Source organism: Parus major, chromosome 5, assembly GCF_001522545.3.
Source record: "Parus major isolate Abel chromosome 5, Parus_major1.1, whole genome shotgun sequence".
Classification (NCBI taxonomy): Eukaryota; Metazoa; Chordata; class Aves; order Passeriformes; family Paridae; genus Parus; species Parus major.
The window spans coordinates 23,362,090-23,389,792 of NC_031774.1; the positions used below are offsets into that span (position 1 = coordinate 23,362,090).

Consider the following 27,703-nt stretch of genomic DNA (forward strand, 5'->3'; position numbering starts at 1 on the left):
TGTTGCTTACATAAAAGTTTTATTGGAAATTCTTTAAATACTTGAAGTACACTGGAGACTTTCCAAAACAATACACTTGAGGAGCCTTCCCCTCCACCCAAAGTATCTGTAAATCAGCAGCTACATACTTAATGTCCTTAATATTGAGTTGAGCAGAGAGCTGCTAAAATAAACAGCCTTCATAACACAATCTGTGGCAGGCCACAGCAGCTAGATCTTCACTGAAGCAGAACCTTTGTGCAGTGGCCAGGGAACTCAGAGCCTAGATGTAGCAAATGTGTGTTGAAATTGAGGACTGTCCAGACTAGAAGCAGGTAAACTCAGCCCTAGAGAATCTTATTGCTATGGCCATCCAGCTCAACACTAGCAGCTTAAATAGGCAATTTTCCAGCCTTTTGAAGAGAAGAAAATGTGCTACAGTGCCATTCTGCCTTATGAGCTGTGAGAGCTGTAGCCATGTTAGGAACTCCATCAATAAAGGAGCACAAGTACAAGCCCTGACCTCCTGGGTGGGATTAACAAGAATGGCAGTGCTTCATGCCAGCTCCACAACCCGTCAGCAGAAGAGCACAGCAGGAGTGCTGGCTAGAGGAAGTTTAACCTCAATTTTTCTCTATTCATATGGTGTGAACCAGCACTTCACCTCATCTCTGCTGCTCTGCAGCCCAGAAAGTGTGACTTTTAAGTGACTAAAGGTGACAACCACCTGTCTATCAGCTACTTCCTACAACGTGGTGGATCACCTTCCTGAAAACAGGTGAGAGGAAATTGATCCATTAATTCCTTGTGTTCCTGCACCCTTCTCGACCTTTTCCACCTGTGAAACAAGGTGGCTCTTGGATGGGGATCAAGTATTTGTTACAGCCCATCTTACTAAAGCTGTGTTACAAACTTTCATCTTGGAAGCTTTCTTAAATGTTTGTGCATCTTACTTTGCACGGACAAAGCATTTTCCATGTGAGGCTGCTAAAAAGTTGAATTGGTTGAGTAAAATAAAAAGGTTCTGGTGGGTAACTTCCCTTTAATGAAGCTCTTACCCGGAGTTTTAGAACTTAAAAGGCCTCCCACCAAACACATCTCTCAACAAAAAAAATCTCATGAAGTTCAAAGCATTGCATTGCTCTGGCCTTACAGTATGATCTGTTCTGAATTTGGCTCTGTGCTCCAGCAGTGACACAGAAATAGTGTTCCAGAGTGGAGTTTGGGCTCCCCCATCAGCTGCAGGCAATCTCTTCCAACTATGAATGCAACGAAGCTGAAGAAGCTGCCACACTGCACCACCTAGAAGGCTGGTTACTCAGCCATTCTGAGGAAATGAAGATGATTTCTCAGTACTCAAGCAACACAGCTCCATTTAAGGGGAAAAAAAAAATGGTTTTGGACAGTAAGGGGTCGTGCAGTTGCTCACTCTAGTTACACAGGGGAGGAGGAGAGAGAACCACAAGAAAACTCACCTTATCCAAGTTTCTGTTTAGAATCACTGTTTCTCCTCCCACCCTTACATGAGGCAGAAGACATACAACAGCCAAATTGCCCACAGAGCAATGCCAGCCAGTCACACTGTCTATGGCAGATTCTTACAAAAATAAAATTTCAGCTACTCAAAAAAGCCAGCTGATTAAAAAGTACCATAAGCTTCCCAAAAAAGTGTGCTTCTTTAAAGAAGCTGCTTTCTGAATGGCCAAAGAACACTACAAATTCATCCATGCCTTTCAGAAAACAGCTTTTTACGAAGTCCCTGCCACTGATGTGTGCATTTCATTCTATCAGTGAGCCCTGACTGGATGCAATGGACACAGAGTCCCCAAAACAGAGTATAATATTAATCAAATCTGTTTCAGAAAATAAATATTTTGGATATTTTCCTGCAAAGAGAGACCAGTATCACTGGCCAGGATTCCATGGCACACTTGCTCTCTGCAGTGATCAGAACAGAATGACCCGCACTATAACATGAAAACAGAACATCTTTTAAATATAGGTTTCTTTAAAAGCAATAAATATTTTTTAATTCTTAAGATCATCTATTAACCATAAAGCAGGAAGGCTTGCAAGGATTAGAGGAAAAAAAATCTTGGACTAAGACTCCTAGTTACATAACCCTAAAGAAATAGGATTCCTAGTATTTACAGTTATGTTTTAGAAGCAGAGGCTATGAATTCAGCATCATCACAGCTGCTAAATGCAGGCTTGCCAATAGTCAACACTGTTAAACTCAGCATGGCCGAGTGTCAGTACACTCAGGAATGAAGTGTGGAAAGCATTCCTGTAGTTTCACTCCTGCTTATCAGCCACCTAACAGAGTGCCTTGCACAAAATCACTGTGTAGAGACCCAATTCCTTAAAAGCAGGAAAACAAAGGTAACTTGTATTATGCAGGTCCCAAAGCTGACATCTCTCCCTGGTCTCCAAGCACACAGTCTGAAGTCAGGATGAAATGCCCAGTTCTGTGGAATGGATATCCTAGACTTCAAGCAGCCAAATTTGCTGAACTCACAGACCCTGGAAATAAACCAAAGCTTTCTATGCTCTAACAGGATCAGAGACTGTAGGAAAAAGTCTGTTAGCAAGAAGCTCTACCTAGGGAATTTACACCATAGGACTCTTGGAGGAAGCATATGGCAACTTTCCACAAAGCCCTCCATACAGAACACAGACTGAGGGGAAAGTAAGTTTCCATACATTGGAGTTTGACTTCCTGTGTCCCTACCGAAGTCTTAAAACTGACTGTGAGCAGGAAAAGCAGTCCTGAACTATGTGGTGGAAAAGTTGAGGAGAATCAGCAGGTGAGCCGTATCTGTCATTGAAGAGAGAAAAGAAAGCTCACTTGATGGAAGGAACTAGTCAATGTGAACAAAACACAGAGCAGGAGCGAAAGAGATATTTGTTGATGTCATCTCCAGGATGCTTGAGGAAGAAGAATTGCTGCAGCAGAACTGGGAAACAGCTTCACTGCAAGGTTTCCACAAAAGCATCAAATTCTTTAACATTTTTCTCATGGACTGCCAGCTTCTCTGGTAACGAGTCCTGGAAAGGTAAGGAAACGTGAGGATGAGGGCTCATTCACAGCAGACAGAAGGAAATTTTAAACACACTAGGCAGAAACCATCTGTTTCTGAGTCATGCAATCCCTAACCAATACTCTAGGCTCACCTTTCTACATGCACAAAACCAGGAGCCCTCTGGCAGCATCCAGCAAATGACCCTGAGAAGGGCACTCTGCCCAGAGTCTGTTTGTTCTGCAGGAACAGGAGGTGCACTGGGGCCTCACCTTGTGCAATCCTCAGCAGCTGCAGCACAATAACCGACTCACGTCACTGCTTTCATCAAGTTACTTGCTGCTTTCAGACTCTGGTTTTCATTTTTCTCCACAATATGCCAGAGAGCCTAATAGAGCACTCACTCAGACATGACTTTTACCAGCTACACCAGAACTCCAACTTTGCTCAGGCTGCAAAGTCAGGCCTGGTTTGCCACCAAGTGAGACATCCCAGAGGCAGGATAATTAGGGGGGTTTCAATGACAAACAGAGCAAGCATGCTGCAGCAGCCTTCAGTTTCAAGACAAACACCAGTTTCAGAGGCTCAGGTGTGCCACTAACAAATCTGGATTTATTTAGAATATATTAGTGATAGACTCCCTTTGGGCAGGATCTTTCTTCTGAAAAGTATAGGAAAAACATGGGGCTTGTTAGAGTGGGTCCAGAGCAGGGCCACAAAAATGATCAGAGTGCTGAAGCACCTCTCCTGTTAAGACAGGCTGAGAGACTTAGGGTAATTCAGCCTGGAGATGAGAAGGCTCTGAGGAGACCTTATTGTGGCTTTTCAGTACTGAAAGGAGACAGACCTTTAAGAAAAATGGGAACAGAATTTTTAGCAGAGGTTGTTGTGATAGGACAAGGGGCAACGGTTTTAAATTGAAAGAGAGTAGATTCACACTAGATAGAAGAATTTTTTTTATAAAGCTAGTGAAAAACTGTAACAGGCTGCCCAGAGAAGTGGTGGATGCCCCATCCATGGAAATCATGAAGGCCAGGTTAGATGGGCTGAGCAATGTGATTTACTTGGAAGATGTCCCTGCTCATTGCAGAGGGGTTGGACTAGATAACCTTGAAAGGTTCCTTCCAACCCAAACTATTCTACAATTCTATGAAGATAATTTTTTCAAACTTAGAATAGGGAGAGCATTTTAAAGTACATATGATTCCCACAAACAGAAATTTCAGGGTTCCGTACCAAATCCTCTGCCATGGACTGTGCTCCAATGTCAATGGAGAGGCTGCTGAGTTGAGGGGGGTTCTGAAATTCACGGTAAAATGTCCCCAGGTCCATTGGAAGAATGTCATCTTTTGAAAATGCTGGTTTCTAGAATCACAGACACTGCTATTAATTCCCAAAGACATTTGCTTCCCTTTTGTTAAAAACTCAGGTAAAGTCATTACCTGCTATCAGTAAACATAATGGCATTACAACTGTTGCTGCAATAATGCATATTAAATTACTGAAGAACAGCCAATATCACTTGAGCAGTTGGAAGAGAACATTTATTTGGAATCTGGCTCCTCTAGTTGCTAAGAAAGAGGATGCCAAGCCCAGATTTTAGTAGAGAACTGAAATGGTATTTAATTTGTAACTTGATTCCTGGTACCAGTGTTTTTGCAGTTCTGGGACTGTCATGCCCTAGTGTGGTACTGTGAATGATGTGTCTCTTCCACTCCCACCAAAAACTACTCTGACATCATCATCATTTGCCATTGCACCAGCACGTGAAGCCCACCTAAGGTGCAGGTGTGGTGTAAAAGCTCTGATGAGGGCACTTACAAAGTCGATCATAACAAAGTCATCATGGGTGTTCCCTGTGCTGCTGCCACTGGAGCCCTCCGAGTGTAAGCTGCCTTGTAGAGGAGATTCCGTTTCTGGGGATTCAGGAGGATTGACCTGCCCAAGAAATCAAAGACAGTGAGTACTGATCTTAGAGTCACGTCTGTCTGTGTACTTTGGCAGTGTGGGGGCAGTTAGGAGGCTGGACAATGAACATTAACTAGAGCAGGGGCAGCAAATACATGCTGTTATTTGTACGGTTAGAGATTCAACACAGGAGACGTCTTGAAACCAAACAAATCTGAAAAACTAGTTATTTTCTCCAAAACTAAAGTGTATTCAAGGCATGGATGTTTGGATAAGGGATGCTGAGAAGGCACATATACCTCTGGAAGAGTCTTACCATGGGGTCGTTATCTTCCAGCTCAACATTCTTGGGAGCAAACATGGCAAAAGGAATGTCTAAGTTGGCCATGGTCACCTGAGGAGATTTAGCAAACAGAATTTCACTAAGATGCTCTGCTTACCTGGTGCAGAAAAGGATACTGAATGTCTTTGTCAGGCCAGCTAAGAACAGCCCAGTATCGTGTCAGCAGTTACACAGGAGGCTGACAACCTCACTTAAAAGGCATGGAATCCAGAGATGATACTCAGTTGACATAATGCAGATACATACCTTGAGATAGGATTGCTACTATATGTATCTTGTATAATGTAGGCAAAGAGTAATGAACTGCTACAAATTGAAACAATTCTCCTTCCTTCATACAAAAGGCCTAGAACTGCAGCCCTAGGAACTAAGCTGATCCCTAAGCTGCCCTTGCTGAACTTAAATGCTTGCTTCTAGTGATGAACTAGTCTACTGCATGTTCCTTCAAGAAAGGGAAGCTTACTACCAGCTTTCCTAGTTTATGGACCTGACGTAGTGGCAGATCATTGTGAGATCCAAGAGTATCAAGTCTTCTATTCCCAAAGAGGGTGTTGGCAAAGTTGAGCAAATTCAACGGCTGTCACATTCCAAAAGGATTTTATGAAAAACAAAATTCGCCTTGGCAAAACCTTGTAGGGAAAGGCAGCAGGCAGAAATATGCACTCTCAGTCTCTGAGGTTGCTGTGGTATTGGGGTGCTTTTTGCTTCTCTATGTATGAACAGATGGAAAAGAAGCATATTGTGCTCTCTGAGAAGATCTACTGCTCATTACCTGGTTAATGGGTTTGTTGACAAAAGCTCCCACCTTCCGGATAAAGATGGTCTCCAAAAGGTCATGTGGGGAGCCACACTTTCCTTCACTGCTGTTGGATACTGTTTCTGTGTCCTCACTGGGGGAGGAAAATACATAATTAGAGTGTCCTGACACAAACAGGGTAGATAAATAACATTTTTTATGAGACTCCTTCATTTTTCTTGGTTTACTCCTAGTATTGGAAGAAGGACAACAGAAATCTGTCCTTGTACCATACCTTCCTCTTCAGTCAGGAGCACAAAAGGAAAATGGACAGTTGTGAAATCAGATTTTTGTTTAAAGCTGGACAAAAACTATTTAGTTGTTTCAGTAAAGTTGCTGAAATAGACTCTTCTTCTGGGAAATGGACTTTTAACTTGTGTGTGTTCACAGAAATTCCTGTTCATCACTACTATTTTTTCAGTAACACAGTAGTCACAGATCTCTGTGGTGAGGGCAAGAACCACAATTATACCTGTCACTCAGTTTACAAATGCAGCAGTCTGGTACATCACAACAGCCACTCCCAGTATGATTAATTCACTCCATGGTTATTAGGTACTTCCATGACCTATTTGTTTTGGTTTTTTTTCCTACCAGAGGTATTCAGAACTTTAAAACAAAAAAATAGTTTTGTCCTATGGAAAGGGAATTACCTAGATAGTATACCCAGGAAAGTGCTGGTGCAACTGAGTTTTCATTTCCCCACTGCAAAATCTCTGTGACTCACAACTATGTGATCCCAAGAGAGATTTCTCAAGGAAAAAAAAAAATACGGTGATGAAAAAAACAGAAGGATTTGATTAGCTGTGAGGGAGTTGATTTAGGACAGTTTGAGGCTTCATTGTTTCCTTTTAAATAACTTTGTGCCTAAAGTTTCTTACTAAAATGGTGAACAGATTTATGGTTAACTACAACTGGCTTTGGTAACAACACACTAAATCTCTAGAGAATTTGAGATTTATTTGTGAATTTACTGCATCTTGTTTTACAATCAGCAAAACCAGCAGAAAGATTGAAAAAATTATAAAGTTGATAATAAAGTTGACATAGAAGAAGATACATTACATAGAAGAAGGATATTAATGGACTAGGATGCTTAAAATGATGGGAAAGATCATTGTTTGGAGAAAGGCTGAAAAAGCCCCATCAGAGAAAGCTGTAAGGTGATTTGAGGGATGAAAAGACAACAGTTACGCTACAAACAACAGATAAAAAGAGGGAAACAAAAAGTTTTATCTTAATAAGCTTATAAATGGGTAAGCAGAAGTGGTGGATCATCTAAAACCAACCTACCTGCTAGAAGGAGTAGCTGCTGAGTAATGGACTCCATCCAGTGGGGTGCACATCCTCTCTTGATCAGCTTGAGTGCCATGTGCTGGCTGGCTAGGAACTGGGGGAACTCCCCCTTCTTTGCCTGGACCAATCAACTGAGATAGGAATAGTCAAGTTAAGAGATCCCAAAATCAAACCAACACCACAGTGCAATACAAAGTAGATTCCATCACTATTGGGCATAAATTGTGGGGGTTTTGGCATATGACTGGGTTCTAGTCCCTGTAAGCCTCAGAGACATGTCTTGTAGGAGTGGGTTATCACAATGCAAACTCATTTTTACTGCTTTTCTACACTACTCCTCTCCACTTCAGGATTTTACACTGCAGAGTTCCCTAGCTGTAAGTACTCTGCTTCATGGGGAGGAATGGAGGAAAAAAAACCACATATCCTCTTGCTACAAGCCCAAGGCTCCCTACAGCTTCAAGAGAAAGGGAAGTGGAGAAGGAGGTGCTGATCTCTTCTCCCTGGGATCCAGTGATAGAATGCATGGGAGTGGTTTGAAGCTGCACCAGGGGAAGCTAAGACTGAGCATTAAAAAGCATTTTTTTGCAGAGAGGGTGGGTCAAAAACTAGAACAGTATTCTCTTCCTAGAGAGGTGGTCAATGCCCCAAGCTGTCAGTTTTTAAGAGGCATTTGGACAATTGCCTTACTACCAGGCTTTAACTTGGCCAGCCCTGAACTGTCAGACAGCTGGATTAGATGCTCACTAGAGGACCATTCCAACTGAAATAATTTTATTTTACTAACATTGTGTCAGCAAAACTGGTGCATCACCAATATCACAAGCAGAAAAAGACTTCTGTCAATGTGGCTTATTTGTCTGATGAACCAATTAACTACGTCAATATGAACTGTCAGTGTCAGTGTCAATATGTCTAGCCTACATAACTATGCTTGCACAGCTGCAGGGGCAGCAGCTCTGTAAGACAGGCAATATTTGGAGTCAGTGACAAACTGGTGCAGGCAAACAGGTCTGCTGCCTGCTCTCTTGGCATAGTTTTCCCACATGACCCCATACCCCAGTAAAGTCAGGGATGCTGAGGAGCCAATTCCCAACTCCTGTGGAAGTTGTGCTTTCTCTGTATTTACTTTACATTTTTTCCATTCCTGACAGAGAGGACACCAATGCATGCACTAATTTCAATGCCTCTCTTGGGTGTACAAGTGACACTAATGGCTGCAGTACCAGCCATGCCAGTTTTACTCTCTACAAGTACCTGGTGAGGGTGTGCAGCATTCAAGCCACCAGCAAAAAGTACAGGATACCCCATGTCAGCTGATCCAACTCCCAGGGCAGCAGGCTGATAGGAAAGACGAGAGCTGGAAAGCTAAGAAAGAAGAGAAAAAACAAGGGCAAAGGGAGAGGAGAGAGGAAAGGGAAGGGGAATGCCCCACAGCCTGAATAACCACCATTCACTGAAGAAGGAACAGGAAAAGTCGGAGGCACAGCATTTCAGGCTGGCAGAAGGATGCTACGTTTTCACTGGAATCAATAATGTAGGTTATTGTTCTAAAAAATTCTTACTGCTATGAGGACTACTTGACAATAGTCCAGGGGACTAAGTCTGAGCCTTGAGAGGAAAACAAGATTGGCTTCCTACACATGTAGGAGTAGGCTGTGCAAGGTATGACTGACATCCTGTCTCAGGGAAGCTCTGCTCTACAGGCCTCTTTCAAATACTGGTGTAGTAGGTTGACACTGGCCAGATGCATGAATGCCATCATGAACTTACTGAAGAGCTAATATTTAATCTTTTTTCATCCCAAAAACTTCATTATCAAATGTTTGAACCTACTCCCATAGCAAATTAAAACAGCTGATCTTCCAGACCTGTTCAAATAGCTTCAGTGGAAGAATACATGGTACCATAAATGTGCCAGGTAAAGAGAACTGGGAAGCTAACCCATGTGAGATTACTTTAGGAATTAAGTGTTGTAAGCAGTGAAACCCAGCAGAAATCCCTTATACATCCCAGGCAGAAATCTACCCAGTCAGGTTTAATAAAACTTTCCTGTTCTGACTTGCCTAACTTCAAGAGGAACATTTCTTCAAGAGCTAAGTGTGAGCTCCAGCAGCACCAAAGCTGATGTCCTTTACAGGGATCAAAATGAGGACACAGGGATCAAAATGAGGGAAAGCACTTTCATTCAAATGAGGCTAGTTAAGCTGAGTAGAGGTCTGATGAGTGTACAGGCTCTAGGGACACTGGCTGTCAACAGAGAACACTGAGAATTGTGCCTTTCTACTTGTGTCTTTCACTAACAATCCTTGACAGCTGTTGTGTTTTTAGGGGTGCTTGTCCTGTCTTTGGGAGACCTTCCTCTGCAAAGGCATTTAAGAAGCCAGTTTCAGTAAAGTGCACATTGTGGGTCCACCAGTCTTTCCCATGCACAACAAACATCTGCATTTTCTTGTATTTGTTTTGTCATGCCAGAACTTGTATTCTGGCCATGTAGAGCATATTCTATTGACAACTCACTTGATGTGAAAAGGCCAGTCCCATCACTGGGACCTTCAAGGTGTCCGTCACCACAGGAGGAGGGGTCTGAAAATGTGCCTTTGTGACAGTAAAAACACACTGTACACAGACACAGACAAACAGAGGAAACAAGGAAAAGAGAGAGTGGGGGGGAGAGAGAGAGACAGAGAGAGAGAGAGAGAAGAGAGAAGGACTTCAGAGAGGAATTATGAAGAGTTGGATGAACTGAATGCTAATGAAGAGGTTTTGGCTGCAGCAGCCACACCTACACAGAGAGCAGAAGTCTCAGTATTGCCAGAAGGACATTCATTTCATAAAAAACTGACTGTTTTTCAATCAGATTGAACCACTGAACACAGGTAATATTTTAGATTCCAGTGTACTGTGACAGAAAGTAACTGCCAGAGACTCTGTTCCACAGTTAATTATAATTGGTACCAGCCAATTAGCAAAGAGAAGGCTGAGCAGTTGCCAGAAAAAGTAAAATACTTCTTTTTTTTTTTTAGATTTAAATATTACTTGTATTTCAGCACTCCCCATCCATCTGTACTCCCTATTCTCCAGCTTTCTGAGGGATCCTATCTTGGCAATTCTGTGCTGCACCCTTAGAATAAAGGGGACCTGGACTACAGTGCAATTCAAACACACTGATGTGAAGCGGGAACTCCATCAACAGGAGCAAAACTCAGAAGTAAAGTCTCTCAGAGGGCACTAATGCAAAAAAGGGCAATCCAAACCTGGTTCAGTCCCATACCTCCTCCCAGTCATTTTCCTAACAATGATCCAATACCTCCTATCAGTCATTTTCACTTTGAGGAAAGCTTCAGCTTCATTTCTGGTATTACTCATGACCAGACTCTCCTGAATTCTGGACTACTTCATAACACACATACACAGATTGCAAGTTCACAGAGAAGGTAACAACTATTTCCTTGTATCACACAGGTTAAGCCTTTACTGAGAAGGCAGGTAGAGATTCACACAATTTGCTCACAAAATCACAGTTCCTAGTTTTTTCCTAGTCTTTAACCTAAGACAGAACATACAGAAAGCTGGAGAAAAACATTAACTTCTTCTTTCCCTTTTAATTTGAAGTCCACTCTGCCAAGGCAGCCTTACAATTCTAACTGTGGTAACAAAGACTGGCAGTTGCTTTACAAATAAGGGCACAGCATATGGCAACTATGAGCCACAGAAAAAGCAAGAAAATAGGCTCATACTTAATGTAAATCCTCAAGGTTCAAGTGGTTTCATAAAGCTTTTCCCCCTCAATGACAGTAAAGCTTCATGACCCCTGGGGAAATGTCAACTTCAATGTAGTTAGATACGCTACTACTGTTAAGTAACACTGGCACAAGCAAGCCAGTGGAAATTTCCTTATGAAATCTTTTGTATTCACCCCACTTTAGGAAAACACAGGACACAATTCAGCCACAAACTCATTTCCTGAACTGTATATTGAAGAATAAGAAAAGCTTTATTCCATGAGACTTACTGTGAGTGCTGGCTAATTAGTTCAACATTACCTAATGCCGGGTCACCTGAAATCACTTTGGCACAAAAATGCTTCCTAAGAGAAGCTCATTTCTAGCTCATTCATACAGCAGAATACATTCTGCTAAACCAGGCATATTAATTCCTCTGAACCAGCAGAAAGGCCCGTAGCAAATTCTTTCAGTCTGTAACAGCATTCCACCTATACTTCATTCTATGTTTTCACATTGACAGTGAAAGAGATTTAGAGTCTTTAGATTGTCTTTAAAGGTCAGTAGAGTCATCTTCTTTGCTGGACAACAAGGCCAGGCAATCCTGAATATTTAAAGTGATAGAACAACTGCAACTCTGGCCAAGTCTTCAAAATACAGAACTGTGGAGTCAGATACATAAGACAGTAAAAGAACTTCAGAGTTTCTGGGTATTTATATTTGAAAAGAAACCATTATCTATTTCTTTTAAAATTTAAACTTAAATGAAATTTGCATGGGCAATTTTTTTGCCAATACTTACTCCTGCTGCCCCAACTAATTTTAGATGGTCCAACAAATACAGTTTTTTTTTTTTTTCTTTTTTATGTCTTTCTCCAGAATTTCCCTGGTGTTTCAGTGTTTTTTTTTTTTCAATGTCAGTCTGTTACTTAGGCTGCCTGACATCAATGTCTTGGTTTCTTCCTCTTGCAGCATTGGTATGTAAATATGTAAGTACACTGCTATCCTCTTCAAGCACACCTCAACCCAGCTACAGGAGTAGGCTCTTTTAATCCTTCTCAGTAATTCAGTCTTTCTAGGCCCCTGGAATTTTGTTGAAATTAGTATCTAATTTCAGTAGATTTTACTCAAGAGTGTAATGACATAAATAACCCACACATTAAATTTTAAGTAGCAGCAGGAGGCTTTCTGTTTGCACAATAGCTGATGTAGGAATAGAAAACCATTCTTACAGTAACTGTTCTATCTAGAAGTAAAAAGAGCCTGGTTTCTCTTACCTGAGATGGAGGAGAGGTGGAAAAAGATGTGGTACACACTTCTTGGGAATCCTCTACGGAGGGGTACACTGCACCATTGTCCTCACCAGCTCTAAAGCAGCAAGAGAAGACGAGTTTTCTAACCAAAAATATTCCACAAAACAAACAGTAAAACACACTGGGACAAATACTGCAGGGAGGTTGAGAGTATTTGGGTGTAGTTGAAAGGAGAATTATGAAGGGCTCTCATCTACTTGCCCAGAACTGAGGAAAACAAAGTGGGAAAACGTCAGTTTTCCTCTGGTGTTTGTCTTCTACACCACATAAAATAACAGAGGTGCTTCTAACTAATGCTTTTGTTATACCAGCTGGTGCAACTGGCTTTGGTGTTTACACAACCATTGTCAAACACCACCACTGGTCCCAATTTGAATGCCCTCACATTCATTTCAGAGAAGACAAACCTCTCATCTCCAAAGAGAAATTAAACTGATCTTTCCCCAGTGGAAATATGCAGGGATGCATGCATCTAGACATGTAGTTCTGCATCAGGATTAACCATTACACTTTCAAATTCTTGAAGGCAGCCAAGATTAAACATGCTTTGTGTTCAAGTGCTTCTGTGAAGAATTTTGGAAAATACTGGGGGCTTGCTGCACTCAGTCACCTCAATGTGAGAGGAAAAATGTCACCCTTCATCACATCTTAAACTATGCCAATATGACTGATACTACTTCTCCAGTGTCCCTTCCCATGCTGTAAACAAATAGTGGAAAAGGCTCTGTATTTGGGCATAATGGATGCCTTTACCATGGCCCATGACTTCAACTCAGTATTTCCTCACCTGTAATTGCAGGGATGCATAGGTGAAGAGCTGGGATAGGGACGGTCCACAAAGTGATCAATTATAATCCCCATGATAGGAGGGGTCCTCTCAAACTGCCTGCAAGGCAACAAGCAATGGTGTTATTGGCTTATTCTCTCTACTCTTCCCAATTCATGGTGCCCTCACAGAAAGCCTTTGTGCCTATTAATGGGACCAGAACATCTTTACAGTTTAGTCCTGTGAGTCCAGACATGCATCAAAAATTTGGAGTTCTAGAGCCTGGCTCAGGGCTACCCAAATACTCCCCTTGCTGCAAGGCTTAAGCGTGAGAGAGAGTGTTCATCATGAAAGAGAACCTCAGCAGGAAAGGATAAGCAGAAGGGAAAGATTTGGGGGCTCAGAATATGAGGGGGTTAACAGTAAATTACTGTAAAACAGTTTTTGGCATCATCACGTTTTCTCACCTGGTTGACATGAAAGCAAGGTTGATTCTGTAGGCACAAGACAAAGTGATGGTGCCCACTGGGGTACCCACTGTCCCAACACGGACTGTCTGGAAACCTGTAAAGTTAAGGAATAATTATCAGTTTCACTGATTATTTATATGCTGTACTTTTTTATTCTGAGGTTACACTATCTTATTTCAGTAGTGTTTCCATTATCTCTTGCAATCTGAACTCCAAAAACACACATAGAGCCCATAATAAAACAGCAGCTAGGTTGCCTTGCTGGTAGGCTTCACCTGCAAGGCTTCTGATGTTGCCTCCCGGCTTCTTGGTCTAAAATATTGTTCTGAATAGAACACTACTTGTTCCTCAGTAGATCATGATCTCCTTTACCAGTCCTACACCTTATCAACATCATTCCATATTCTTATTTCAGTTCTGTATCACTAGAGTCAAAATGGCAATCACCCAAGACTTTGTCCAAGTACCACCATTATACTTATCACCTTGTGGCACAAGGCTGCACTGGCAGATGCAGACAAAAAGCATATGTAAGCCTCAGACTAGTTTTCCTTACGGTACTTGGGAATAGCAACCAAAAGGTAGTCAAAATGAAACATAGTTCTGCTCTTGTTTGTGTGTTGTATAACCATACCTTCTCCCAAGCCACTCAGCTGGACTTCACCAAAATATATCCTGAAGGAAAAGGAAAAAGAAGAGTTGTTAGATCCAGTTGGGACATAATGCTATATATATATATATATATCTCCTTATTCCTTATTTAATTTTGGTATTTGAAAGGCTGGAACTCTTTTCCTCTTCAGGAAAAAAGAGCCCAAAATAAATGGCTGGAATGCCCATCTCAAAAAAACTTACAGCTGTTCCAGAAGAAGAACGGGTCATGTAAAAAGAAGGAGAAAGAGAAAACAGTAGTCCAATCAGAAATTTCTCTTTAAGTTTTTCAAGCCTCTGTGGTTAAGTCTACAGTTCAGAGCAAAAATGTGAAGTGATACAAACTTCACAGAGAGGTCTAAAAGCTGATGCTCATCACATAACTTAAAAGATTAACTGTGCTGTAAAGAGACCTGCTCTTAAGTACATGCCAAGTCAGCAATGGATGCAAAAATGAGAAAATGGCTGGAATTTCTTTTTGAGTTCTCAACTGTGCAAATGATAACAAACCTGAGATTTACAATCATATAATTTAGCTATGCAAACATGACAAAGCCTTTTCTCAAAGCCAAAAACAGGGTCTGGAAGATAACTGTGGTCCACAAGCCAGTCAGATTCACAGGCTAAACAGAGTTGAACCCCAGTATTTGAATGAGTAAACTGCAAGAACTACAGGAAGTGAAGTTGAGGATGCATCTTTAAAACGGAGTAATAGGAGAGAGTCTGAATCCATGCTGCAAAAGTACACATTGCAGCTATGTGCAATGTTTAGAGTCATTTATGAAACACAGGCCAGACACCAAACAATTGGATGCTAGTAAGCAATTTAACCAGGGATTGCATGTGGAATTTTTTTTTTTTTTACTCTTTCTGACACAGTAGGCAAATACTTCACAGCCTGTGCTTAGCTTTTCTTTCCATGGCTCAAGTGAAGGCTATAAGGTGATACATAGACCAAAGTCTTCTTCTGTCACTGATTAGTAGTAGTTCTATGCAAACAATTTGATTTTATTATTACTTATCCATTTTTAACTACATTTGCAGCTACACTGCAAGTCTAGAGTCTCTGCTGTTTACATTTCAAATGGGAAAATTCTGCTTTACCTGTACAATATTACATATTCATGGCCTTGTTTCCTTGAGAGTCTGTAGGCTGGAGTTACTCTGGTTATAGCAAGCAAAGACTTCAGCAGTAGAGACAGCCTGTTGTATACAGTGTATGAAACTTTGATTTCTTTGTCACACCTAAAGAACACAAAGGAAAAAAAATTAGTCTTTTGCCCACAGCTAAGTTTCCTGGGTTTGGGGCTCTTGTTTATTTTGGTTTGCACTTGCTTTTGTTTATTTTATTTTAAATAAAAATTAGTCAGGGGCAGTTGTTTAATTTTATTGCCAAAATGATAAACCAGTGTGGTTACCTGTATTTACCAACCAGCTAAGAGTCCCACTTCAACCTAGTCACCTGCTGTAGAATAAATTGCTGAAAAATGCCATGCAGCCTTCTACTAAACAGAGACATCTTTTCAATATTAAAAACATTTGTTATTACTGAGACTGTGAATTCTTGTATCTAAGGAAACCTACTAGTTGTAATGGAAGGACGAAGAAGGAATTAAATTACTAGTTTACTTTCTTGACACTGGTGTTGAAACAGTTTGACTGCTGCTCTAGACAAAGGGGGGAGTTCCCTCTGAAGTGCCCCTGGCCACACAGCCAGTATGTGCTCATTGAGCACCATGGATTAACCACATGTACATCTCATCAGCTAAAAACTACAAACACCAAGAATGTGTGAAGAATGCACTTACTTTTCATTCATTTCTAGACACCAAATTTCCAGCTCCATGGAGTCCCCCTGGATCAGAGAAAAGGTGGCAAACAAAGTCTCATTTCAGAACACAGACCTTTTCAAATCTCATTAGTGATCAGCAATGGCTACACCTCTCAGCGGTTTGTCTCCTGGCTCCCACTTTCTTGTGATGCAATGATAGAAAAAGGTGCACTGGAAGTGTACCTGCACAATTATGTCACCTGAGGGAAGACTTCCTCAGAATGCCTAAGTTCTTCTTGGTCTAAGAAATTAGTTTCTTAAAATTTAAGAATTCATTAATTTAATTTTCTTAAAATTAGTTTCTTAAAAAATTTAGATTTTGCTCTCTGTCATTTGTGTGTTTTGCCTCAGACTTTTTTTTGCAGTGAATTGCTTCTGTTAAACAATACATTTCTTTTCCTCAGCTTATCACCTAATGTAATAACAGTTAGATATTCTCACATTGTCTTGGAATGAAGGGCAGGAGTTCTGGTAGTTGACTTAAGATTCAGGCTAAAAAGCCCACAAACAAAAAAAAAAAAGGAGGGCATCTGTTTTGACTCAGTTCTCACCTCTGAGGTTTTGAGAGAAATCTCCACGCACATAGACCGTCCAACAGCGGGCAGCTGTCCTGCCAGGGCTTTCTTTGCTTCATGAGTAACCTCTGGTATATCTTTGATTGCCAAATTGAACTGCAGAATCAAAGACATAGTTCCATTTTTTTTATTTCTTTGAAAAACTGCTTGATGGTACATTTCAGACAGGCTCACAGACCCATATATAACATAGTAGGTCAGTGTCCACTGAAATATTTATGAAACAGAAAATTTCCAGCTGGGTTCAAGCTTTTCATATTTATAAAGATTCCCTTGGCTGCTAATTCAAATGTTTTTCTTGATCCTGTTCTAAAAAATATGCTGCTTTTCCCTCAGTTCAGTCATGTCTTCACCCACAGAGTATCTTGAGTCTTTTCAATTTTAATAAACCCCATTACTAAAAATTCCTCATTTGCAGAGTAGCAAACTTCTGACAGGTAAGAACTCATCACCCCATCCCCAAGCCAATCTTGGAGATGTGCCTTAGCTAGCAGGAGTTCATCTCTCAATGAGAGATCATTTCTCTTACCCCTCATCAGCATGTAAGAGTCTAGAGTGATTTGCTGCACGTGAGCAACAACCACCAACCCCCCCCAATATCACCAATGAACATAACTAAATATAGTACCTGTTCTATGCATAATTATTATTGTCTGCACAAGACTGCAATAATCACGTGGTGTTCTCAGACTCAGAGTTGTGGAGTTGCTTTAAAAAATATGACCTTACCCAGTCAGAACCTGTTGGGGAGGATGATGAGCGGGTACAGATTTTCTCTCCAAGTCGGGCCTGGACAATTACTTGTACTGTCTGGAACAGAAAGAAAAGTTTGGGCTCAGCACAGCCCTCAGTTCAGAGCCTGAGCTACACAAGCTCCAAGTGAAAGAAATGAAAGGGCTGACCATGACGTAGAGAAGTAGAGTTTGCTACCCTGATCTTCAGTTCTAACCAATTTCAATTATTACATTTAACAGGCAAGTGTATTTCAGAAAGAAAATTATTTTAGGCTGAACTTTCTCTGTAACAACATTGAGACCAAGTCAATTTTGCAATCAGAATTCGCAGTTTTCAGTAGAAAATTAGAAGAATTTACAAAAATATCCCAAACCTGGACAACTAAACTAAAGCCAAATGAATCTGTACATTTATACCAAAGCCATTGTCAGATTATCTACTTGCACCTATGCCTGAAGTGAGGCAAAATTTTATAATTACACACCAACAATATTCAAAAGAACATTCTGGTGTTGTTGTTTTTGAATGCAATATAAAAATTTAGATAGGCTGAAAGAGTGGAGTCCAGCAGAATAAACTACCCAACAGCTGGGTGGTTAGACATGCTGCTAGAAACCCAAAGCTGACAGAGGTGTAAAGTGCCTACAACTGATTCTAAAGCAGCATGCTTCTGGAGGATGGAAGATGATTTAAGGGTAGAAAAAAAGGGGAAAAGATGCTTTTCTAGTTGCTCTCAGGAATCTCCTAAATTGGACACCAGCTTTTCTTCCTTTGTTCTTCAGCAAAACGAAACAAAACGAAAAAACAACAAACCCAAACCTCAATCTTGTTACTCTAACCACAACAAGTACATTGTTTGTTTTTTGGATTTTTTAAACAAGGAAAAAGAGGCATTTGTCCAAAGGAAAACATATTACCTTTAAAGCAAAAAATTTGATGAACTTGTCCAGGTCCTTCCTGTCCTGGGAACTGAGATCAGTGTCCATTGCATATGGCAATCTGAAATATAGCACAGGTCTAGGAATGAAGTCTTCCTCCAACTTTCTGTTTAGATTTCAAAATATTTTTGCCATTAGAGGCCACCTCAAAAGAAATGATAAGCACCAAAGCAAAAGAAATGATAACCACCAAACCTGTCAAAATCCAAACATGCTAAAAACTTTGGGATGTGAGTGGGAGGTACAAATGTGCATTGATAGTTTATCTGATCAGTGCAAAGATCAAAAATAAATTTAAAAACAAAGAAGGCTCACAAATAAAACTCAGTACCAGTTCTGCAATTTCACTAGCTTAATTTAAAAAAGCAAAACAAAAAAAACAACAACTTGGAACACCCCAACACCACTGACTGGATTCTATGCCAAGCTAACCATCAGACATGGAGATCTCTACTTCAAAAATAATCTGTCTTAAGCTATCAGCACTGGTTAAAACCAAGCCGAATTGTTCTCTTGGGCCTGAATTTCTTAGAACAGTATTTCAGCAGAAATGTATAAAATAAATCATTGCTGGATCAGGCTACACTGCTTCTTTACTTTCAACAAATAGTACTTGCAGTAAAACTATACAGCTACAAAATTTACCTACAACCAACTGGAAAAACACATTTTTGTCAAGAAATAGACCAAAATCCTCTGTTCACTTCTCCTGAAATCTCTGATAATAAATACTTAGCTTTCACATTGACACTGCCTTGTTTTTCAAAATACAATTGTTTCTAGGAACACAGTGAACTTGCACAGCATCTGAAGCAGGGCAGGGCAAGGCAATAATCCTATTTCTGCCACCATCATGTCACGTGGCCTGGGATAAATCACAATTCTTCTGTCTCTCAGTTTCTTCACACGTAAGTTAATAATCATATAGAGACCACTGGGGAAGAATGCCTTAATTAGCAACATTCATTATAGTTTTTGCTTATAAACTTCAAAGTATTAATTCACCCTGAACCCCTGTTACAGTTTTGAGACGGCTAATCAGCCTGAAGCAGCTTGTCAAACATCCCATATTTATGGAACATGCTGCTCCTCACAGGAACACTGAGGTCAGGGAGCACGAGCAGCTGCTGTGTACAACATTACTCAGTGTTCAATCGTTAAGCAAAGACTGAACTTACAGCAGAGTATGTTATTTATGCAAATTAAAGCTTGCAGGGCAAAAGGGCCAATAGCCCTTTTAGTTCACATGGAAAATACAGAATCTTTAATGACCACGCACATGCAGTACTTCTATTTAAAATATCACCCTTAAGGACAGTAGAGGCATAATGCTTTAGGAGCATCAGTCAAAAAGGGCTGCAAAATAAGACTGCTGCAATTTACAGAGCATTTTATAGAGAACAGTGCTGCTTTCTGAATAACTCTATAAAAAGAAAGCTGGATATATAATATATAATAATTGAAAGTTCCTAGGCTACATTCATACCACATCTCCTTAAGCTGTACTGTTCTCATTACAAATTATAATTTAAATTGAAAACAACACAAGCGATTCAACATCAAATGCATTATCAAATTATCTTTTGGCTATTTTAACAAAACTGTTATGCCTTCTTTCCCTGCATTTACCTCCACTAGAAGACTACAGACCCTTTCCACTGTGGGGGGTGCAAAAGGAAGCCAGCATTTAAATTTTTAGTCAGTATTTGATTACTGCTTGATGCAGTAATCAAAATTTTAAAAAAATAACCCTTTAGTACTGGCATGTACCACTACAGAAGTACCATAACCCCAAACAAACAAAACCCCAGGCAAGAACAACCTGTTATTATTCTTTTGACCTAATTAAATACAGCACTGTAAGAGTTGAAGATATCTGAGATCTTTGACAAACCTGACTGATATAAGGCAGTAAAATACTGCATTAAAAAATACTTTTTTCTTAGCAAAGAGAATGCTGACATTTAAATACTAAAAAAAAAAAATTATACTGGCTTTTAATGTGAAAAGTGACATGTGACCCCTGCAGAAAGACGCAAGGAAGTATATATCCTTATATTGTGGGAGAGCTGTCAAATAAAGCACCCACAAATGTGTGCCTTTTGAGGCTGGAAAAAAGTTCTGGTATCAACTATTTCAAGACGCCTGGGAACTAATGGAAGCTACTCTCAAGTTTGCTGCCACAGCTGACCTGAACAGGAAGAAAATTCTTTAAACTTAGTTCCACCAAACTCAATCAGCTTCTCAGGTCCTGTGGGCTGCAATGCCAGCACAGCTCCTTGTTGAGTGCTACTGCACAGACCTATGCTTAACTCAAGGAAAACACCGGCTCATTCTACACCGAGTAACAATTAGAAGGGAATAACCTTTGGTCTAGGCTAGAAAAATACAGATGACTGATTTCCACTCAACCAGGTAATCCCTTAAGTAAACTGATATATTCGCCAGTACATGATGCAAAATCATTTTGTCCGTATGGCTTCTTGCTTTGTCTCCCCCTTCCTGCAACACCCATTTTTATACTATTGCTTTTATTTATATGCCTTTGTCTTCACTTTACTGTGAACAGAGACATCAGAAACAAGATGTTCAAAAGAGAACTGCTGCATGTGGCTCTCTTGACTAAATTCTTATTCCTTCTCCCAAGGCTGAGGCAGATTTTATCCAACAGTTTAACATCTAAGCGTGTGCTTTCTACGCTCTATTGCTATTTATACCCTCCTTCTCTGAGAAGGACACATCAGCATAAGGTGATGGCGCTGTTTGCATGATGCAAGGAACTGCAAGAGGCCTCCCCTTAAAGCCTCGGCAGAGCCCAGAGGAACTACAGCGACCGGCACGCCGTGCTCCAGGCCGTGCTCCAGGCCGTGCTCCAGGCCGGGCTCCAGGCCGTGCTCCAGGCCGGGCTCCAGGCCGGGCTCCAGGCCGGGCTCCAGGCCGGGCTCCAGGCCGGGCTCCAGGCCGGGCTCCGCGCTGCCAGCCCGAGCGGACACCTGTAACCCGGCACACAACAGGCGCACGGCAACTCCCGGGATCACCGGCAGCACCTACGTGTTCCGTACACGGGAATCGAGCGAGTACATCTCTCCGACACCCCCACAAACAGGAAAGGGGCAGAAGCACCTGACACACACCAGGCATTATTACTGCTGCTGGGGAAAGCATATATAGCTGCTTCCATCATCTGTATTTCTCTTTGCTACAACTTACAGTTATCTTGCTTTCTCTTCAACCAGACATTCATCAATGCAAAATAATTATTCATAGTCCTTATCCCAGAGTGAAATTGAAAAGAGGGAAAAAAACAGAGTGGGTGTAGCTGTAAGGAAAGGGCTGTGAATAGTTCTCATCTCAAATGTTTGTTCCAAGTTACCTGAATGTATCCCTTGCCCATACCACTCTGCCACAACTTCTTTTTTAATACAGGACCCAAATCCCATCTCCAAGGGTGTCATATGAGAAGCTCAGAAAAGCCTCGTTGAATCATGCAGTAAACAAGAAGCACACGGAGGTTTTTGAAGCTTTTAAGAGTGCCTAGAACACATTCTCCCTTCAATGAAGAAGAAGCTTCATTGCAAGCAGGTATTTTGAGCACACTAATAAGCAACTATAAGATCTTCATAAACACAATGCTCTGTTTCAAGACTGGGCCTACAAGTCAAACAACAGTATCCTACAATTACTTAAAATTAATCTCCATTTTACCTTCTTAGCAGATTAGTCAGAAACCTAGAGGGAAGTAGCAAACAGTTCTAAGTTTTAAGGTGTGACACTCTCATTCTTTAAAGTTTATGGATTTTTTTTCAAGAGAAGATTAAATTCTAATAGTAAAACTGTTTCACATAATATAAACATTCTGATGTAATAATCAAAGGCTCTGTAGTTCACTATATGCTCAGGCTTCGACTGATAAAGAGGTAATTTTTCCTCCTGATCAGGAAACAGATTCACTTTATAACCAGCTCCACTGACTTAGAAACAAAATTAATTCCTGTTGACCAGCAGTTACATTCTGTACTTCCCTAAGGTCTAAAAATGGTATCAGTTCAAAGGTCCATCCTCTCAATTTGTTTGTCAAGCCAAAGTATACAGACTAAACCAGAATCTGCTTCTACATACCCTGTACTATAACCACCAACATAATCACCACCTCTCAACTATTGTATGAACACATATGCAGAAATGTTAAGATTATACAATACCATTTAAGCAAAATAAAGTGATCCTGTATGATCCTTCTGGACATCTACAGACAGCCTGGTTCATCTGAGAGACTTTTTTCTTGTCACAAGAAGGAAAGGTCCTCCAGGTCAGGCCACTCCTGCAATAATTTGGAGATGCTCTAAACTTTATTTGGACAGCCAACTAATTTTCGGCTACAACAGTAATTTGCCATGTTTTTCCCTCTTGGTATGTGCCTAGTCACACTGCTTTTGGGATTTGTAAGTAGGCAGTTTGTAGGCTTAGTCCAAAGAGTCCCTTTTCTACATGTTCACTGACATGGAAAGTGTCTCTGCTCCCACTGAATCCACGGCAATGACTCTGACTGTGCCCTAAGAGCCACACCTCCAACAGGAAAGAAAGATACGACCACATGTAAATCTCTGCTCTTTCCCAGCATAGTGCAAGCTCGCATGTTACAGGAAGTCTATACAATGGAGCGTGGGGTCTCACATTCTACTATTTCCAAACAGGCTCCGAAGTATTTTGATTTTAAATGACCACTTGCTGAGATTACAACGGGCCACATCTTTCCCAGGCCCCACTGACAGCCACCAAGTCGTTAGGAAAACGAATGGCAGCCGACACGCGGAACCGACCCCTGCGAGCAGCGAAGCAAAGAAAAACGGAGACACCAAGCCGTAGCCAAAGGCATAGACCCACGTCGCGGCCCCCTCCCCTCGAAGGCCTCCCGCAGGCTCGGGGAGCTCCCAGCCCTGCCCTGCGGGGCCCGCGGTACCTGCGCGGGGCCGGCAGTGCTGGCGGCGCGGCGGCTCATCCCGCGCGGGGCCCGCTCCGCCGCCGCGCCCCGCCGCCTCCTCCGCGCCCCGACCGGGCACGGGGAGAGCCCCGCGGCCCCGGGACCGCGGTCGCCGCCTCCAAGCCTCGAAGCCGCCCCGGGGCTCCGGCCGGCGCCCCTCCTCCTCCTCGTTCCCGGTCCGGGGGTCTCGTCGCGAGTGTCAGTGCCGGCGGGGGTGCGCGGCCGGCGGCAGGGGCCTGGCCGGGGCTGCCACTGCCCTCAAAGCCACGGGCTGCGCCGCGCCGCCGCCATCGCCGCTGTTTGTTTTCATCCGCTGCGGGCGGGGGGGGGGAAGGAAGGAAGGAGGAAGGGAGGAAAGAAAGGAGGTGCCTGAGTGTCCGCAGCGGCACTTTCCGCACGCAGCCGCCGCTCCCCGCCCGCCCGCGGGCGCGCAGAGCCCGCAGTCCGGCGGGGCAGGAGGTCACCGAGGCCGAGAAAAGCCGGGCAGCGCCCGACGCCGCTGCCGCCGGTAGCCCTTGCCTGTGGCGAATCTATCGCGGCGAACGTGGGGCCGGGCCGGCGGGGACCGCCTGGGAGCGGCCGCGGGGCCGGGAAGGGGTGGGACGACTCCGGTCGGGCGGCCCGTGGGGCTGCCCGCGGTTCGTGTCTGCCGGGCCCGGCGGCGGTGACTGCGGACGACTCCAGCTCCCTCTCCGCCACGGGAAGTAAATTCCTGTCAGAGCCAGGCAGAGTTGTCGGCTCCGCGGTGAGCCCACCTGGCTGCTAGTGTATTTAAAAGCAGAAAAAGAAAAGTAAAAAAGGTTTGCTGGATGATCAGACCAAAAGGAAAACGATAACGGAGTCTGAAAAGCTCACCAGTAAGAACCGTTCTGAGTATCCTCTTTTGTTTTATGCGGGTGAAGCCTCTGGGAAAGCCCGCAGGGACTCCCCTGGCCGTCAGCCATGGCCGTACCTATCGCGGTTCTTGACTGCGACCTCTTGCTCTATGGCCGCGGACACAGGACTTTGGATCGCTTCAAGCTGGAGGATGTCACGGATGAGTATCTAGTATCCACGTACGGCTTTCCCCGACAGTTCATTTGCTACCTAGTGGATCTCCTGGGAGCCACTCTCTCACGCCCTACACAGCGGTCCAGAGCCATCAGTCCAGAGACGCAAATACTTGCTGCGTTGGGTTTCTATACCTCTGGCTCTTTCCAGACTCGCATGGGGGATGCTATTGGCATTAGCCAAGCCTCGATGAGCCGCTGTGTTGCCAACGTAACCGAGGCACTGGTGGAAAGAGCCTCACAGTTCATTCACTTTCCTAAAGATGAAGCCACTGTTCAGACCCTGAAGGAGGACTTTTATGGGCTGGCAGGAATGCCGGGAGTGCTGGGGGTGGTTGACTGCACCCACGTGGCAATCAAAGCACCAAACGCTGAGGACCTGTCCTATGTGAACCGAAAGGGTCTCCATTCCCTGAACTGCCTCATGGTGTGTGATTCCAGAGGAGTCCTCCTTAGTGCTGAAACGCACTGGCCAGGGAGCCTGCCGGACTGCACGGTGTTGGAGCAGGCAGCCCTCACAAGCCAGTTTGAAACTGAGCTACATAAAGATGGCTGGCTACTTGGTAAGTCAATTTTTCATCCTTGTTTTCAGCAGAAAGTCTATCATATATTGTCTCCTTACTGAGTGAGAACCTCTAGGCACAAGTGATATGTTTACTTTCGGTTGCTTTCCTGCAAATTGGTTTGAGATTTATGATTAGGTTTGGACAACCCTTATCTTGGAATCTTAGAACAGTAACTTCTAATCTGTGTTTTATACAGTCTAATTATTGTATATATTAATCCTTATTCATTCTGTTAATAGCTTTCTTTCAGTATTCTACACCTTTCCATGCTGAATTATGCAATTTTTAATTCTAGGTACTGTGCTAGTCCTACTGCTTCCCCCTGTTTTATGCAGTAGATTAATTCTCTTAAAACTCTTCTGTGGAAAATCTTTCAGGATTTTCTTGTGTAAAACTGAATGCCTTTACTTTGCCATTCATAAACCGGAGTTACTTCTTCCGTGCCTTCTCTTTTAGCCAGAGGAAGAATTTATTCTGTATCTGCTGTACCAGAAAACCAGTCTGAAATCTGTGGCTAACTGTAGGTGTGTAACCTGTCCTGCTCCTTTCCACTGCTAACAGGTGACAGCTCCTTCTTGCTCCGGACGTGGTTGATGACCCCTCTGCACATCCCTGAGACGCCTGCAGAGTACCGCTACAACATGGCCCATTCCGCCACTCACAACATCATTGAGCGCACGTTCAGAACCATCCGGTCGCGGTTCCGCTGCCTTGATGGCTCCAAAGGCACCCTGCAGTATTCTCCAGAGAAGTCCAGCCACATCATTCTGGCCTGCTGCGTGCTTCATAACATCTCCCTGGAACATGGACTGGACGTGTGGTCTGCACCAGCCACAGGGCACATGGAACAATCGGAAGAAGAATATGAGCAAATGGAATCGGTGGACTCAGAAGCCTGTCGTGTCCGTCAGGAACTTTTACTTACTCATTTTAGCTAATGTTGTGACAGAGACAAGGCTTCTAACAGTTCATCTGAAAAGTTATCTGGAACAAAAATGCCTCTTCCTCTTCTTTTAGCCTGTAGAGACTTAAGGAGATGTGAGATGAGAAGAAATTTATTCTCTTCATTTCAGGCAAATTTCTGAACTTCTCTCAATCTCTCCAGAGATTCAATTTAATTGGTACATTTTTGTTGTCATGATGCTTAGAGACACCCTTTTCACTTGACTTAGAGAACAATGACTAATGTGACAACAGTGGGAAAATTAGGGGAATTGTCTTCTGTAGTGATGGAAAATCTGTTAACCTTATGCTGTTTTACAAAGCAACGATTCTTTTCCACTGTGTAACTCAAAACACGATTGATTTTTTTAAACAGTATTTTGCAGAAATTAAATTTCCACATGAGCTCCTTTCTACTATGAATTCGTGAGCAGCAAAGCAAACATTTACATTTTTGTTTGTAGATATAAAGTCTTGCTCAACATTATTTTGCCGTTTTGCACATGTCACAAACCCCAGTGATTTATCTGAAAGCTGGCAGCTGTGTCCTGGGAGGGGTCTGGCATTTTGCTGGGCACACACTAGTGCTTGCACATATCTAGAGGGGTTGAACATTCCTTCTTTCCCAAACAGGCTGGAGAAGATGTTCTGCTGTGGTGACTGTGTCGGGTGCTTAACAGATATCAGGAAATAGGCTAGTGGAGTTGAGGCTGGTTTTCTCCTGCGGCAGGAAATTGGTCATCTTGTTGGCTGCTGTAAAAGAAATGCCAAGGACTGACTGGGTCACAGAAATTGAACCAATTGCAAAAGCTCTCCATTTAGATCAAAGCAGAGGTGTGGAAAGGCTGCTCTAGCACTGCTGGCAGTCTGCTTCTTCAGTGGAACAGGATGACTGATGCACACAGTTGTTGCTGGCACCAGGCTGGGCAGTTTCCTGGAAATGTTCTCTTTCTAAAAGGCACAAGTGTTTCCAAGGATCTCATGACAGCAGTCTAAGAAATTTTGTTTCTTAGATTTTATTTCTTACTGGGCAGTAAATGTAATAAAAGTGGTAGGGAATGCAGAAAACTACAAAACTAACTACTTAAAGCAGCAGTGGTACTGCCTGACATTGTGGGTCTGTCCTTTCAGAGGAAGTGAGCCTGGATCATGCCCCACATTTGATGAATACAAGCGTATGGGACACGTTTTGCAGTGCAGGGTGGAGATGCAGGGTTAGATACACTCTGCCAGGTTTGCAGTGGCAGTAAGCATTTAGTAGCTCACAGAAAACCAAGCGTGCTTGATGACATGTAAACAAGATGTTTTCAGAAGCCTCAATGAGAGCTGTAAAATGTTATGTACAAAGATCTCAGATGTAATTCCATTTTCTTTATACAAGGTATTATACAAGAACTATTATTGGTCACTGCAGCAAAACTCCTGATCCTTTTACCTAGGAAAAAGCAGACAAGCATTGTTTTCTAAAAAAAACATTTTTAAGGTAAGGGTTGCTGCCGTATATGGTGCCTGATGGCTCATAATCACATCTGATGGTCTGTGCTAAAAATACTGTTCACTAGACCAAAACACCAGCAGACACTGAATGAGCTGTGTGGGTGGTGGTAAGGTCAAGTGAGACTTGGACATGTGGTACAAGGTACAAACATTGTCACTTAATGACAAGCTGGAGTTTCTCAATTTACGCTATGAATAGCTCTTCCCAGCATGTGCTGAGGCCAGAACAAACTCAGTGTTCACTTCCTGGAACACGTTTCCTGCTCAGTTTTGTCTTCTTTCAGCCACTGTCACCTGTGGTAGAACTTAATTTCAAAACCAA

General features: G+C 42.5%; 2 protein-coding genes across 12 annotated transcripts; one reads left to right on the forward strand and one right to left on the reverse strand.

Annotated features, from left to right (window-relative positions):
- On the reverse strand, window positions 1–24,604 carry ATG13 (autophagy related 13). Of its 11 annotated transcripts, none has more exons than XM_015630284.3 (19): window positions 23,307–23,644; window positions 22,549–22,667; window positions 18,326–18,407; window positions 17,403–17,483; window positions 16,650–16,769; window positions 16,076–16,122; window positions 15,372–15,512; window positions 14,251–14,291; window positions 13,614–13,710; window positions 13,168–13,266; window positions 12,345–12,435; window positions 9,863–9,961; window positions 8,600–8,683; window positions 7,340–7,473; window positions 6,023–6,140; window positions 5,224–5,301; window positions 4,821–4,937; window positions 4,236–4,364; window positions 1–3,027 (listed from the first exon to the last, which is right to left on the reverse strand). In XM_015630284.3, exons 3-19 carry the CDS (start codon window positions 18,392–18,394, stop codon window positions 2,950–2,952), a joined length of 1,623 nt encoding a protein of 540 aa, XP_015485770.1. In that variant the 5' UTR covers window positions 18,395–18,407; window positions 22,549–22,667; window positions 23,307–23,644; the 3' UTR covers window positions 1–2,949. The 11 variants fall into 11 exon arrangements, with proteins under 11 accessions (XP_015485770.1, XP_015485767.1, XP_015485769.1 ...); XM_015630281.3 differs by having other exon boundaries at window positions 8,600–8,710; XM_015630283.2 differs by lacking the exons at window positions 22,549–22,667; window positions 23,307–23,644 and adding an exon at window positions 24,183–24,604 and having other exon boundaries at window positions 8,600–8,710.
- HARBI1 (harbinger transposase derived 1) lies at window positions 23,899–26,371 on the forward strand. The gene is made up of 2 exons (XM_015630299.3): window positions 23,899–24,939; window positions 25,504–26,371. The coding sequence occupies exons 1-2, from the start codon at window positions 24,270–24,272 to the stop codon at window positions 25,878–25,880; spliced, it is 1,047 nt and encodes a 348-aa protein (XP_015485785.1). The 5' UTR covers window positions 23,899–24,269; the 3' UTR covers window positions 25,881–26,371.
- Window positions 26,372–27,703: the final 1,332 nt, after the last annotated feature.

Bases quoted from the DNA above. Each gene is read 5' to 3' on its own strand.
- HARBI1 (XM_015630299.3), top strand. From the start codon at position 24,270: ATGGCCGTACCTATCGCGGTTCTTGACTGCGACCTCTTGCTCTATGGC. The intron at 24,940-25,503 runs GTAAGTCAATTT...CACTGCTAACAG, and splicing joins TAAAGATGGCTGGCTACTTG to GTGACAGCTCCTTCTTGCTC.
- ATG13 (XM_015630283.2), bottom strand. From the start codon at position 18,394: ATGGACACTGATCTCAGTTCCCAGGACAGGAAGGACCTGGACAAGTTC. The intron at 9,962-12,344 runs GTAAGAGAAACC...GTCTGTGTACAG, and splicing joins CCACCTCTCCTCCATCTCAG to TGTGTTTTTACTGTCACAAA. The intron at 6,141-7,339 runs GTAGGTTGGTTT...TTCCTCCCCCAG, and splicing joins GCAGCTACTCCTTCTAGCAG to TGAGGACACAGAAACAGTAT.